This window comes from Pyxicephalus adspersus, chromosome 5, assembly GCF_032062135.1.
Source record: "Pyxicephalus adspersus chromosome 5, UCB_Pads_2.0, whole genome shotgun sequence".
NCBI lineage: Eukaryota > Metazoa > Chordata > Amphibia > Anura > Pyxicephalidae > Pyxicephalus > Pyxicephalus adspersus.
The window spans coordinates 96,122,071-96,139,010 of NC_092862.1; the positions used below are offsets into that span (position 1 = coordinate 96,122,071).

The 16,940-nt window shown below is 34.5% G+C and overlaps 1 protein-coding gene across 3 annotated transcripts in view; it reads right to left on the reverse strand.

Moving 5' to 3' along the window:
- The window catches only part of ELMO1 (engulfment and cell motility 1), a 203,652-nt gene that overhangs the window by 64,932 nt on the left and 121,780 nt on the right, over window positions 1–16,940 (reverse strand). For all 3 annotated transcript variants that reach the window (XM_072412197.1, XM_072412194.1, XM_072412195.1), the window contains one exon: window positions 11,844–11,980. In XM_072412197.1, coding sequence (XP_072268298.1) covers window positions 11,844–11,980 — 137 coding nt within the window. The remainder of the gene's footprint in view (window positions 1–11,843; window positions 11,981–16,940) is intronic.

Consider the following 16,940-nt stretch of genomic DNA (forward strand, 5'->3'; position numbering starts at 1 on the left):
AACCCTTCTTCCCCTTTGTGATTCTTCTACCAGGAACAGTATTTGCTGCTTTTACAGAGGAAAGGCTGAGAAGAGACTGCAGAAAGGAAGACTAACTGTAATCCTAAAATTACATTTGGCATTAATAAGCCATCAATGCATTTCCTCTAACGTTTATACTATGCATTTTTGTAGAAAATCCCACATATGATTTAAATATATAAAATGATTAACAGATCCATTATGAGGTATGGTAAATCAGCAGCTAGCCATGTTGGACAGCTCCAGAAATAAGTTAACTGAAAAGACGAAGCACTCACAACGCAAATATTCTTGGGCAGCATCCAAGAGTGCTTTCTAAATATTTATGGGGCACCATATGAGCAGCAGTAAAAAATCGTTAATGAAACATCACAACCAACATTATAAAAATACACCAGGGGTCAATTATGATAATTTAGTCTACTATAGTAAGCAGGCATTAATGAATATGCATGCAAATTCTTGCAATTAAGGGAAAAAAACATCTACTGGACCTTATGATTAAATAATGTTCAGTGTGCTGAAATGTTTTTCTTTTGTTATCAGTTTTATAATTGACTTAATAGTCAAAATAGAAAGAGTGAATAGTAAACTTCTAGTGATGAAAACCATACAAAATGGATACAGAGGATGTCAATATAGAGTAGAATAAAAATAATAAATGTTTCAAAAGGTTGGCTTAGACAGGTACATTTATTCAGTGTTCGTCCACTCGTTTCAAGTTACTTAATACAAAGGCGAAACACCTAAAAAGGGCCTGCCAAAGGATTTGCATTTCTGTTGATTCAACTCCAATATTCGGGTCGTATTTGACGCAGACCCAAATCTAAACATCAACACTACTGCAAACTATTCGAAGAATGACAACTATTTTTTTTGGATATTGTAAATAAGTGAAATACCATGGTTTCCCATTTGTTCATCCAGACAAGGATCATTTCTATATATAGTTCTGGCTGAATACAATTTAAACACAATGTAAAATCTCTCTCCAGTTTTATTCTGGTAATTTCAATGCATGGCTTTCTATATTAGAATGGAAGCAATGTACTGGATATAATACAAAATGGGATGCTGATCACAATGATTTTTTACATTTCAATGACTTTTACGATGTGAAATAGATGAAGGATTGATAGGAAAATTTGCTCTTAGATCTATGCTGTCTGATTATGAAGTCAATTTTTTCTTTTTAAATATGTCCTTGTTTTTAAACTGGAACTTAAAATTGCCTGGTATTTAAAATGTTCTAGTCCTTTCTATAAACTGCATTAATTCTGTTTTCCAGTTATATAGGTTTTGATTTTTTTTAACTTGTGTACATTCATTTTAGAAGATTTCATTAAAATGTGTTTTATCGTCTATATGTATTGACTGTATTGTGACTGTATGGCCAGAGAACCCCGGATAACAAGAGGACCTCTCTTTTTTCTATAACCTAATAACATTTGTTAAAGATCTTTGTGTCCAAAGAATAATTAAACATGTGGCATTTTTCCAAGTATTTGTGTATTCTACATCAATGCAGCAATGTTTTACATTTATAAGTAAACATATAACATGTTTTAGCAGCTTTTCCATCCACTTAAATGTAATTGTGAATAATCAATAGGAATGAATTTAATGTCCATTTACACCCAAACCAATATGCTGTTATAAAAATACTGCAGAACCACAAAGAGGTTTCCAGATTTGTATTGTACAGTTTGGATTTTTGTTTCTGTAAAGGTGTATATTTCAAAACCATTGCTTCCTGTGCTTGCATTTCGGGCAATTTTCTCTAAGCACAGAGATAAAGCATGTGCCAATGTAAAGTACATAACATGTATAAAGGGAACCAGTCACCAATGGAAAAATGTAATGATCTCTAAACTAAATTGGTAAATAATTCAGTCTTACCTGAAATTACTTTTTTTACTTTTACTTTTTTCCCTAGTATTCAGAGAGCTGACATATAGAGTTGCAACTCCTACCCGAGCATTAAAAACATTAAATAACAAAAGTGTCATCAGGCTTCCTTAACTTTTTGTAAGCAGACTTTTTTTTTTTAAGCAAAGATGTCTAGACCAAGTTTAGCAGCATCGGTATGCATCATTTAAAGTTACAATACATCCATGATTAATATTTCTGTTTGACAGTGGACATTTTTTACTTCCCTATTGAAAGGTTTAGTAACATTTTCAGGGCAAGGAGCATTTACCATTTGCTCTAATAAAACTGCTTTGCAGTCACAAAGAGGTTAATTGACATTTTACCATTCTCCAGCTACACAGATTGTCAGTTATCAGCTTTGTGCTCTGGCAGAAGACAGGTCAAACTCTGTAGGGGGTTTTACAGCCTGACACCTGGCTGACCTGGAGGGAATACAAATAAATACTAGCACAAGTTCCTCCATGAAAGGCAAGGCTTCAGTATCATAACAATATCAGGGAAAAGATTCAGATTTTTTAATGCCGATTTCTAATGTTCTTTGAATGTTGAGAAAAAACAATCATGCATTTTTAGAATAAATATGCACATAAAATATATGCATTTTAGGAAAGGGCGAATGGATGCTAGAACTGCGGTTTTAAAATGACCTGTGTTTGTTTATTGTGTTTAATGGCTTGTTGTATGACATATTTGTGATTACATTTCATGTATAATAAATGAATAAATGTGTAACACTATCTGTATGAGACTGCAATATCCACATGTTTACTGGACAACACAAAAAATATTTTTTGAATGATAATCCCCCAAAGAATAATACAATTTGACTTGAGGATGACCATTACCTCTGAAATTGCTGGTGTATCTGCCTTTAGTACTAAAAGAATCACTATCTGAGGTAGATACAAAATGTGTACATGTATAATGAACAAATATACTCATCCTAATGTGTATATACAATTCCAAACAAGGCTTGAAAATATTATTTCCAATAAGCTTATACACACATGTGAAAAATAATAATTACACAATTAATTTCTCTAAAAATATAGTGGCAGATTAAAATAAACATATGAATAGATTGAAGATGTGTAATATTACCAGTTAATATTTGTTTAGGAATTTCTGGTATAACATGGGTAATTTCATCATCATGGTGTTTTTGCAGTTCTGATTCATCTCTAGAAAGCATAGCCTGACAGCTAAAAAAGCCTGTTTAATATTCTGAGCACACTCCACAGTTCTGACAATCTGTATTCTACCGTCACATCCCTGTCAGACATCCTCACAGCTAACAAGTCTCTTTCTAGTTCATCTTCAGGTATTATCACTTATATTCCATGTGTAGTATCTGATTTACCCCATAATTACAACAGTTTCATACATTTCAGGCTTCTATATACAAAACCATTTCTGTATGAATACACGGATTAGGTATAAACATCTTAAAAGTTAATGTGTTTTCTTTTATGTTCTGATTTCAGAATAAAAATTATCAATTAGTAGTGATGCGGTCCCTTCATTCTCTGATAATCACACTTCAATTTAAGGTACCAATTTCTACTTTGATTCCTCCATTCAATCCAAAAAGAAATCAGCTAGTGGGATAGAAACTACTATATTCTTCTGAATAAAAATTGATTTAGAATGGCAATAGATAAGAAGACTGCTGGTATCTTTGTATTACCTGCATATTGTATGCATCAAATTTACCTTAACAGTAGATATTCAGCCTTGTATGAAATTGCGCTGCTGATATAAATATGGATGGCTGTCATTGTACACCTTTCTAAAATTGCTAGTTACCTGCCTATGTCTACGTCCCCCATCTGGAATCTGCATGTAGCAATCGAAGTTTAAGCTTCTGATCTGCATACTGGTTCTGCTAGTGACTTATACAGTTTTCACTAATTAGAAATACAGCCAGACAAGTAGCGTTTTCAGAATGAGTAATAGGGAAAAATATCCTCCATATTTTGCTCCTAAAAAGTTAATTTTTCATGGAAAACATGCTCTTTCTATGGGCCCGATTTATTAAAGCTCTGCAAGGCTGGAGAAGATACACTTTTTTTTATCAGTGAACTAGGGTTAAACAGCAAACCTGGAATGGATTTGGTCCAGGATTGAAAACATTTTCAAACAAATAGTAAATTACTTTGAGAAAATACATTCCCGGTTTGCTGGATCATTGGTAAAAGTATATCTTCTCCAGCTTTGGAGGGCTTCAATAAATCAAGCTGTATGGGTCACGCAACAGAGCCCTTGTATAAATTCCTTGGAACACAAATGTCAATACAATGGGGGCCCCATCAAGCAAGGGGACGACCAACTAAACCTAGATTATATTTTGTCATTGGGATACTAGTGTAATACTCATGTTATAGGCATACCTGTACTCAATTCTTTATTATAAAACTATACCTGGACTGCAAAATAAACTGTCCAGCTGTACAAAAATGTGCTTCTTTCTTCTTTGCTACTGTTAACAGTTCCTTGTTAACACCCAACAGATAGCTGCAACAGATTCTAAAACCTACAGTAATAGAAGCAATAGAAGTGCACGGTTTGGCCAAAAATGCAAATGACAGGGCGGTCTACCAAGATCTGATTTGCCACTCACAAAAAAATAGAAAAAAGCTCCAGGCAAACAGCAAACGATAATTTAAATAAGATAGGTGCATGGTTTTATCTGCCTACCTAATAAGGTTTTTTTCGCCATTCTCTCGGTTTTGTGATTTACATGCTTTGGTCATACAGCACAGCTAAGAGACCCTTATTACTTGGTTCAGCAAAGCAGGCTCTTCATCTCTCCATCTCCAGTCTGCTCATGGGAGATGGAAGGAATATCATCAGCACTGCCTAATGAGCAGGGAGGCAATCTAGGATTCAGTAAAGCTTAACCAGGCAGTAGTAAAGCTAGATCAGAGCATTAGAGAGGTGACTGATCTACCACACTATGCAATTCTGAATAGATATTATAATGAAAAAGTCACTAAACAATTTCACAATTCGAAATTCACAACCTGGAATTAAATGTTATTCTAGAGTTATTCTTCAGGTAGGTATGGTCACATACTATTACAAATCAGTACTAAATAGAACTATTAACATGTAATATTATTATTTTTAAGAATGAGTTCACAATGAGTACACATTGGTAAAAAAAAAAAAAGAATTCACAATATGATATGCAAGTTTTTTTTAAAGAATGAATACTGGTCGTTCTGGAGCCTCTTCTTTTTGACTAGTTATCTATGACAATGACTGGAGAAGAAAAGCCAAGTAAGTAGTTGCACTGATTATCACCTTCATTAGGCCATCGGTACACAAGCTGATTCCAGTTTCATTTGCACTCCAGATATAAAACAACTTCAAGATTTAATACTATCTACTAGACAGGAGCTTCAGAAAGACAGGGGGCCTATACACATAGAACAAGACTTCCTGTCTATCACATACATCAGAACAGCAGGAATTTAAAGCTAAATTTAGCTTATTGGGAGATGCAGGGAGTTTACATTACAGGGAGAACCAATTACATCTGAACTACTGCTGAAAAAAAAAATCAGTCTTGTTATAACAAAGCATACAAAAGCTAGAAAATCCATTAGCAGCTGTGAAATGAAAAATAGCCATTTTAACAAAACAACCATTTTCTATACATTCCATTTAATGCTGTTAAGACGTTGCTCAGGCTACAATGTGTAAGGGCAGACTATGTCTTTAAATCAAAAGACAGATATTTGGCAAGTTCCATTTTCTCATGTCAACAGTTTGCTAAAAGTGAATACAGGAATATGCTATTGGAAGCTTAATCCCTTGCTTATTTTTACCTTATTTTTAGACTTTTATAAAAATGCACTCCCCATTGCATCCCATTCCAAATGCACTACCCTTGGCCTCAGACATAAACACCTCCAAGGTGCCATATCAAGCTCCCCATTGTCTGCACTTTTTTCTGTTTAAACTCAGATCACAGATTCTTGAAATTATAAAATTGGTATCTTTGTGGTCATTTTTATAAAGTGTGATTTTCTGATAAAGGTAAAAGGTATCATTAGTGGGCTGTTGGTATTTGTTTTACTATGAATATGACTTTAAAATAAAAATGTAAGAAAAATTGTCCCTAAATACTTATTATTTCTACTGCCACCAGTCTATGGTTTCTTTGGCACCTTTAGGTTTGCTGGATTTCTGGTTCCATTTTATGCGCTTTTGGGTTCATCTGGTCCTTTTGTTACTCACTACAGGACACAGTGCAGATGTAGAGGACAGTGGAAATTTCTGGGCATAACAGGGGACAAGGATTAGACACTTCCAAATGTTTAGAGGATCCTGAAGATTTGTTGCACTGGTTTCTATTGACCATAGCACAAATGAGCAGTACTGGCAGCAAGAAAGGTTGCCTACTAACTTATTTTGCAGGAGACATTTTGCTTACATATTTACTTTACTGAGAGAGTTACTTTAAATAATATTTTTACAGAGCACCACTCAAATGCTAATTATTAGAAAAGCATACCATATAGTATTACCATATAATACTATGGTATGTACTATGAGTTATAATGTTGTTGCCAGCCTGTGATGGATACTCACAGCATCAAAACATAGAAGCAGAGCGTTTTTCAACAATTTACCATGAGTATTATTTTAGAATTTAATGATGCAATATTAAATCACACAGGGTGTCCTGCTGCCAAAGACTTGAAGAGAAGAAAGATAAATGTGTGCAGGCAACAGTGAACTAGGGTGGGGGCTGCATGTAGGTTTTAGGCTGTATTTCTGCACATGTATAGGGATTTGATCTGAATCAGATTGTCTATTCAAAGCTAAAAAGTATACTGCCATCAATCCCAAATTCAACCTGCAGCAGGACAATGACCCTGAATATATAGTTAAAGTCATAAGAAACTATTTTTAGTGAAAGGAATAACATGGAGTCCTGGAAAAATGGCACGGCCCCCACAGAGCCTTGATCTTATCATCACTGAGTCTCTGGGGTTGCATGAAAAGATAAAAGCAAATAAGACTAAATCCACTGAAGACATGTGGTTAGTTTTTTTTTTAATTTTTTAAACAGCCCTATCTACTGAGTTCCTTAAAAATGAATGCAAATGTACCTAGGAGAACTGGTGTAGTTTTAAAGGCAAGGAGTGGAATATGAAATGGTAATTTAATTCAGGGTTTTTTCAGTTTTGCACTTTGTACATTGGTCATTGATAAATTAAAATGATTGTGCTTGTTTAATGATTAGTTTGTGCCTAAAACTTTTTGCACTGTATATTGTTGACCACTGGGAATAAGGATCTTTTATATATTGAAACAATGAGCCTGATTTATTAAAGCTCCCCAAGGAGCTGGGGAAGATACACTTTCATCAGTGAAGCTGGGTGATCCAGCAAACCTAGAATGGATTTCTTCAAAGTTGTTTGCTGTTTGCTAACAAATGTTTTTAATTCTGGATCAGATCCATTCTAGGTTTCTGGATCACCCAGCTTCATTGATGAAAGTGCATCCTCTCCAGCCTTTGGTGGTTTTAATAAATCAGGGCCAATAATTCTCCTAGGGCATACACATTTGTATTTTTCCAGTCTAACTAACCTATAACCATTGGTGGTCTAAAATAGATATTGATAACCCCCCAAGACGTTTAATGTGTGAAGACAAACTACAACATAAAAATAACACATTCACAAAAAGGAAAGTTTGTACAGGTTGACATTTAAAAATCCAGCAACCTCCCGACCTGAGGAGTGTCAGATTTTAGAAAATTCTGGATTTTTTTTTTATACTTACCTCCACACACAGACCAGTCTTCCTCTCGCAGCATCGCGGACATCTGGCACAGTTCCAGGGAGCAGGCAGCAGGGATGTCTCAACGTGTATTTAGTTTAGCAAGCAGACCTAACAACTGTTTTGCACAACAGCCCCATGAAAACATTAGTGGCCAAACAGTGTACTGCAGTCCCTGTACTTTAAATGTGATCCACAATTCATGCCGGGAAACTGAACAATCCGGATTATCGGATGGCTGGATTTTCGATTGTCCACCCTTATTTTCAAACACAATGGCTGTATATTTCCTTTCTTTCAAATATTTGCTATAGTCTATTAGTCAGTGCTTTGAGCTTTTTCTTGCAGCTAGCAGTTTATGAGGTGTGCTCAGAATCACCCCAGCACTTATCACACAGCATTCTAACTCTCCAGCATGAGACTTCTAATCTTTCTGGCTGTGTACAAGAGATAATGTATTACATGGTAATAAGGGCTGCCAGCTCCTCTCCTCTTTCCTCACTGCTAATCATATCTTAGCACATCAAGTAGAAAAGATGAAAGCTTTAAACTCTGCATGGTTGGGGTTTGCCGTCAACACTCTTTAGAATGCATTTAAAGTAATAGATTAGTTTGTTTGACATTAATATACCATTCATGCATAATTATGCATCAGGAAAGTGTATAGAGAAAAGCAGACCACTTTCATCAATACCTGTATCTAACATATCTGCTTACATCTGTAAAATAAAAAAGTAAAATAATGAAATAACTTAGCAGGAAGAGGGAAATAAAAAGTATGTTTTTATTTCCACAATGAATATGTGTGTGTCCTATGTGATAAGACAGAAAACAGGATGCTCCTCTAGGGCAGGGGCTAATGAAACAGGTTATTTATACTACGTGCATAATCAATAAAGTGCATGAGGATTCATATTGAACATACAGTCTGTCTGATCCAAAGTATCACACAGAAAAGGCAGCATATATACCCGTACTTTTTTCACATTTCAGGTCATCAAGCTATCTCTTTTAATTGAGCAACGAATATGGCTATGTAAATGTTGACAGGATAAAAATACATAACATTTGTTTACTAACAAGTAAAACTGATCTTACATAAATAGTTTTTTTTACATAAATTGTTTATCATTTGACTAATGCAAAGTTGACCGTTTGACTACAGTTTAGTTTAATGTTTTAATCTCTATAACCAAAAAAAATTTATGTCAGAATGCTTTTAAAAAAAAAATCACAGATTTGCTGCAACCCTCTTAGGAAAAAAAGGTTCATCGTGATAGGGAGGATATACAATGCTTTGTGTTTGGCTTTTTACCCCCTAGTGTTCTCTTTCAGTGGCTCCTCTTGGTAAATTCCAGGACTGCAAAACAGTCATTGTGTTGTATTACCACTCTTTCTGTTGGATGACTATTTTTTAGTTAATATAGAAAATCCATTGGGAAATGCTGGAAAAACCAAAAGTGAGTGGAAAGAGAGGATCTTTACACTGAAGACAGCAGTTCATATAAAAATCATGTAACATTTTGGTGAACTGAGCCTTTTATATCCAATTTGACATCACTGCAGATTATCAATTAGATTATCAAACAATGCAGATGCAAAAATGAAATACAAACTTCATGTAAATACCAGTAAAAGGCCAATATTGTAATAAAGCTGCAATTTGTGATCTAATATGATTTTAGAAAGAAACAAGAGTCAGTTGGAAACTGCTATGAATGCTGTGGAGTAAATGCCATTTCAAATCTTAATAATAAATAAACAAAATGTTTTGAACTTAAAAGCATAAAATGATAAACTGTAAATCGCAATTTAATTTAGGACTCTTTTTATCAGTGCCTAATAATTGTGGTCATTAGGAAAACACATTTTTATGTAAAAAGTTGAAAATTTGAGTAGGATTACTTGAGTTGTGCTAGAGGTGCAAGAAGGGAACCTATTGCTACATGGGTTTATGTGTGGCAATAGTTCTCCTTGGCTGTACTGTATTTTGTAGTAAGGGCAAGGCATTAGGTAAAAAAAAAAAAAAACTGGTATCATAATTACCAGCTATATATTCTTGCTTGGGACCATAAAAGTAAAGAAGTGTTATTAATAAACAAGAGGCCGTCAAAAGGGGTCTTATGGAGGACTTTGTGGTACGCCTAAGTTGAACTAGATCTCTAAATATAACATTGCTGACAAACAGACCATTGCAACAAAAATGTCCTTACTGGGCATTTTGTATGTATAGCTAAGTGTACATTTTCAATAAAATAACCCCCATGTATATGGCAAACAGTTTTGCCATTCTTTATCATCCAATCAAGACGGCTGAAAACATCTAACACAGAAGAAGACAGGTGAAAGATGGACTGTTGGAGTGCCTGCAGAGTTCTTGTACTTGTAAAATGCTTGCAATACACCTAGGAAGTCCCTCAACCTTTGCTAACAACGTGCAATGTTAACATATTTTAATGTGGTTGTTTCATAATCTGATTATTTCATATATGGATATGTTGATCCAATATACATAACTGGAAGCATGTGTAGGCATTGTTAATCCAAAATGTTATTTGGACTGTGTGTCAAACAGAAAGGAATGCAAAAATCATTAAATATTGATGCAAAATGAAGGTGCACATGAAGTCAAAGCACGCCATATACCCCAAAATACATGGACAGTGTTTCTCTTATTACTGCTGATGGTGTGGCAGGGGTCATCTAGCACACACAGTTTGTGTCTATATGTGTTATATGGGCAACCACAATACAATACAATTAGGGGCATATATTAGTTTTAATTTTTAGGTGTTGTGTCACCTTTAAATTAACAAAATTACCCCTTGCTTGGTGTTACATTGCTGTGAAAATAAGAATCATTACAGCTTTGTTTTTATATATAGCAACTCAGCTACTGTATGCCTCGTTATTTCACAGGACAAGGATACAAGGCAGTATCAGTTAACTACTGAATTACATGTATTCTTCTACAATAAATCTTAAACAAAACTGTGCATTTTGTGGCGCACACTTTAATTTACCCTATGGGAATACCCAAAGGGATGATGTGCGAAATGAAACCAAACTAGTAATCATTCCGCAGCACCTTTTATCTGATATTAGGTGTATTTTACATTTCATTGCAGAGCAATTTTTATTTTTAGATGCATATTTTTTGCTATATATTATCTAGAGATTTATGAAAATGAATATAAATTGTGCTGTGTTGCTATGCGCCCGTTTTGATTCTGATCAAAGAAATGAATAGAATAAATTGTAATACTTGACTGTTATAGTATTACTTTAACAGCACAAAATATTTTACAGAATGGTTAAGGCATTGAATTTTACTGGTACCTGTTACTGTACATATTGTAGAGAGTGATCTTCAGTTAAGGAGAACACAATGGCTACAACATTTCTCCGTAAATCACAGCCTGAAATTGACATTGTTTCTTTGGTATACACTGGTAGATGGTGGGTGCCATTACATTCCAGAATGCTTTAATTACCAATTAACAAGTAATGCATTGTCACAGGAAAAGTGAAATTAAAAAGGGACCATGTTGTCCATTTTTACTGCTAAAAACAACAAACATACTTTGCAAGTACATTTGCACAAATAATACATATAAATGTGCTGTATTACAACATATGCAACAGTAGATCAAACACATAAACCCTTTTGTGTATTAGTGTATGTTAAATAATAATTACCTAAACTGCAACGCAATCAAAATTTGCTAAAATCTAATCTAAAAAAAACATTTATTTTCCATAGCGTAGACAACTGACATTTTCTTTCAGAAAATAACATTTTTATCTTTTTTTTCTCCTTTTTTGCATCCCCACATTGATCCAGAGCACGTTATTGCTCTGAATCTCCATTCTGATTGGTACAATGAAGGATCATGCCTGCAAAATGAGTAGGGGGGTTTATAGACTTTGATAGGTAGGTAATGCCTTTCTATAACAGCAGTTGCCTAAAAAAATGTATTTGGGTTCATAAACCAGTCTATTTGCAAATGCAAATCTGTGTTTCTGTATTGCTTTTAATGTAGGTAGAACAACAAATTTCTTTGGTATTCCTTAAGGAAAATACTTTTTCCTACCTTGTTGAAATCTTCAGAAGTTGCCCTCATTTCTTTCCAAGTCTTGTTCAGCAGCTGGATGCAGATACAAAAGAACTCCTCAAATGCTCGATCATGTGTGAAGAACATAGGGTGAAAATCATTGCAGGTTTCACTTGCTAAATAGAAAAGGAAAAAAAGAAAAAACAGAAAATGAAAGACTTTCTCCAAAGCAGATAATCAGTATTACAAATATATTAGACTTACACAGAAGATGTGTACAATTTGTGGCCAACGACCAATGGAAACACAAAAACAGCCTAGTTTACCAACTCTCCTAGGTTCCAGTTGTCCTTCTGTACAAGTTTATGTAGCTTTGTGCACAGTAATAAAGAAGCATTCTTTTAAAAGGGGAAAGGGCATTTATTAAAAAATCCCAGAGCAAAGTAGACCATTTCTGAACATCTGACATTAAGGTTCCGAAACGTTATGCTTAATGTAAGAAAAAGCACATTTTAGTGCTTTCAAAGAAAAGAAAAAGACCTCTGCAGATAGAAAGGCCCTTTCAGGAGCTAGACTTTTCACAGCTAAAATGTAAAGATAAAATCAGGGAACAAAAACTTACATTAAATTTTTTTTCCTCAATGGCCACAAAAGGATAAAATCTTGCTAAACCTAGATATTACCTTGTAATAAATTTTTATTCCATTGCTTATGCAGGAGCAGAGCTGTGGGAATGACCTAGCAGGTTCATTCACTATAGGCTACTTACAGAGAACCACAGGGGGGCGGATATAGACTAGTCACCCTGCACATAATTACTGCAGTCCTGCACAGGGGCAGTTGTTTAGTGCTGGATTATGCACAAATCCGAAAGAAATTCACACAGCACACCAATATTTATGTAAGAAAACACATGCCTCTTGTATTTAGACTGTATTTAGAATTTCTATCTTTAAAGCTCATCTCCAGTAAAGACAATGGTCCTGACTTATTAAACTTCTCCAAGACTGGAGAGGATACACTTTCATCAGTGAAGCTGGGTGAACCAGCAAACCTGGAATAGATCTGGTTCAGAATTGAAAACATTTGCTAACAAATAGCAAATTATTTAGGAAATTAATTCCAGTTTTGCTGGATCATCCAGGTTCACTGATGAAAATGTATCCTCTCCAGCCTTGGAGAGCTTTAATAAATCAGGCCCTATGTACCTTTTTATGGGTTTTACAACATGAAGATTTTTATTGCTATGTTCTCACTAGGGTAACTTCTCATTACTGACCATTGGAAAGTAGGGAAAAACCTTTTTTGCACAAATAGCTAAACGTTACTTCTTGGAACAAAAACCTCTGTCAGCTTCTACTTGCTGTTCTCATGCAAGAGATCTCTCCTTAGTTCCAGTGATGCCAACAGGATGTCCCTAAATGGGGACATAGCAACTGGTTTATTGGTACATTTGCTCACCAAAATTGTTTCTGTACTCTTTAGGATCAACAGAATTAATAGAAAGCTATGGTAGTGGATCATGTGGACCAATGCTATTAATGTTTGGGTGCATTTAGCTGAAGGATAGCCGAGTTTTACACATCTTTTCCATGAAATAAGGTTACAGATAAGCATTTTTTTATCGTATCATTTGTTAACTATGAGGTTTCTAGAAAAAAACTTGTGCACTTTTTTTATGTTAATAAAAAGGCAAATGAAATCACCTTTTAACATTTTTAATACCATCAGCTAAAAATGGTTTGGGTTAAGAACCACTATGGCACCACTGCTTTCCATAATCATCACATGGAAGGTGGTAATCAGTCTAAATCTGGACTATACTGTTCCATAACCTCCAACTTTAATTGTCTGAGGCAGAACGATGTTTCTTTTTGGTGCAGTTTGGCAGCCATTTTCACCACAGCCTGACAACTCATACTAAAAAGCAAGGTCAGCCGGCTTCCCAGACAGACTGGTCACGTGACACTCTGACACGACCAATTACTACATCTCCTGCCCTCGCAGTTTCCAACAAAAATATAAAAGTGCAGAAACCCTCATATTTACAACAATTTGTACTGCACCCACTAAACTGTCAAAATTTGAAATAAATTTGAACTTTGATTTTACTGACAAATATAATCTCCTCTCCATTAATTCTTCTACAGAAAGCTATCAAAAACTGTTCAAAGAACTAATGCTCTTTTGATTGGGGAGTTCCTTTTAATTGAGGCAGATATGCCTTATTCAAAAGCACTTAGCAGACTCATTGATCCCTGCCAGGCTAAAACGAATGCACCTACTAGCTTGTTGCCAATCAAAATGACACAAAATTGTGTTTACTGACACAGTTAATAGGAAAAAGATAATAACAAGCACACGACTAAACCAATGAATATAGCAACATAAAACAAATGAGTGAATTTGGTGTCTTCTATAATTACAAAGAAATTAGTTGGCTTCAGGCAGACATGTATTTTTAGGGATTAAACTTGACAGTATAATTTTTTCACATTATATAGAATACAGAGCTTCTTTCCTGGCCTAACTAAAAAAGCTCCATCTGAGCTTTAGTGTATTACTGACAACCTAAGCAGAGAAGATATGGAGAGCTGGGAAGACTGAAATTATTGGAGGCTTAGAGATAAGGTGGTTAGCAAATGGGCTGCCCCTACATACATACAATATATAATTATAAACTATACATAAACATGTTTTGGATAGGATTATTTAGCTGACCTTCTTTAAACATATCTAAAAAACACATAAATGACAACAGGCCCTCCAAAACTAGTCCTTGCAATCTGCCAGTTTCTACTTGCTGCATAAGTAAACTACTGGATTTTCAGTCTTTAGCTCATCATAATGTGAGCTGGATTGTTTATGCTTTTGAGGTCCATATAAGTGTTCATGCACTGGATTACTGTTGCCCTGTCTATTATTTGGACTGTATTTGCAGTTAAGATTGCGCCCCAGTATATATGGCCAGTCGTTGCTCTGTCTACCTGTCTAGAATCTAGACTCTGAAAAGGAGTTGGACACAGGCCTACTGCTGTAGACTAATGTTTGCCCTAACCATCCGTATGAAGAATTACATAACTTCAGTCACAACTATGAAGTTAGCATTATTCCTGGTGACACAGTGGGTCCAATTTACTGTAACACCCCCTAGGCTTTTCTAACCATTTAATGGTCTTCAAAAGAACATTTTAAATTGCATATTGTGGGGTTTTTAAATAAGCAAAATTTCTGTGAATGCAATAACTATTGAAGAAAACTGTATATTTTTCGAAGATCAAATAAATACAGTTAAAAATACCCCTCCAAGGCTTAATAACAAAATAATTCTTGTATAGCAACCGAAATCTTATACAGATGTTGAGGTGGACTTGTATTGGTTTAGAGAAAGACAGCAGATATTTGTTTTCTCTTTCAACTAAAATTCGAATTTTATTTTCTCCTTGTTATCTTTTAATAAAAAATTACACTGTAGCTTTAAACTTTTATCTCTTCAAAACAGAAATTCATCCAGCAAAGGAATGTCTAAAATGAATAAACATGAGCATAGCAAAGACCTGCAGGCAATAAAGTGCAATCTGTTAGGCTTCCATGTAGCCCAAAGCGATTTATTAGCGGAAGCATTTTGAGCATGCATTAGTCAAAAACCTCAGGCTTTTATTTTTACATCTATATATAGAAGTCCTCAATCTACCTTCAGCATCAGATTAGGGGCATGCTAATTCAGCTTTTAAAACAGCAGTGATTCAATCAACCTCTTACTGCACAAACATACAATTACACACAATTCAATCACTAGCTAACTTACTGTGGATTCATTGATGATGACCAAAAAAAGTAAACTATTGGCAGATTCCAGAAATATAACAGTTTCATTCATCAATTTAAATTTATAGAAATCAATTATCAGAAATAATTTATTATGGATCTATATTTCAAAATAATTGTAGAAAAACATTTGTAAAATGATAGAAAATAACCAGTAATGTATAAACTAAATAATCTACTATAATAAATAAATTGTTTTGCATTTGTAAAAGAAATTGAATAATTATAATTGTTCCATGGTATCTATGGTTTAAAATGTAGAATGAAATGTTTTTAAATTAAGCTGAACTGAAATCAGACAGCTAAACACATTGTGCTCTATTTATAAAACAGGAAATCTGACTGAATTTCCTAGGAGGGAAACATACTGTGCTAGGAATCAATACCTGCCATTGAATCACATGGACCTGGAAGATTCCCATGAGAGAATATTTGAGGGATTGTCCGATTCTCTGTTGTATAAATAGAGCTCATAGTAAAAAAATAATATATGAGATTTATTTTACCTAAGAAATTCTCAATCCTGAGCCTTCCACACATTGTCAAAGTTAGGTTGGTGACTTTTGGTTTTACAACTGCAGAAGCTGCAGGTTTCCCCATCATGTTAATGGACAAAAAAGAAGCAGTAATCATCTTTCCTCTTCTTATTCTCCTATCTCAGTATGTTTCTTTTCAACACGTGACTGGCTGCCAATGCTTTCTCTCTAAGCCTAAGGGATACTACATTAGTTGTCTGTTTGTTTGTTTTTTTCAAAATTGTGTAACTACCCTTTTTTTTTATTTTTAAAATGTTGCAATGGTCAACTTAAATAGGTTTGCCAACTCAAAAAAGAAAAAACTATGGTCAATGATATGGGTCCTGTCTTTTCTACGTGTACTGTACACATTTGCGAGCAAACAACAAATAAAATAATCAAGAAAGTAGGATGGAAAAAGGCAAGGAAATAAAAATAATTAAAGACACTAGCTCCAAAGAAAATGTAAAATGTGAAGCTATCCTGTGCGATTTGCTTATTTTACAAAGAAATCACTGGATACAATAGTCAAGAATGAGATAAATATTGAGGCAATGTTCTTAGAACTCAAAATAGACACATTGGGCCTGATTTATTAACCACCTGGGCGTTACACTGATGTCTAGATTTCTGTTCCAAACGCGTTACACTGTTTTTCATGAAATTTTGTTTTTTAAATTGTAGACCTGTAACTTACAGAAATATGTCCGAACAGGGTTCTAGTAGATATCATGAATATAAAAAATGTTTGAAACACACAATCATGTAAAAAAAAAAATGACTTTTATTAAAA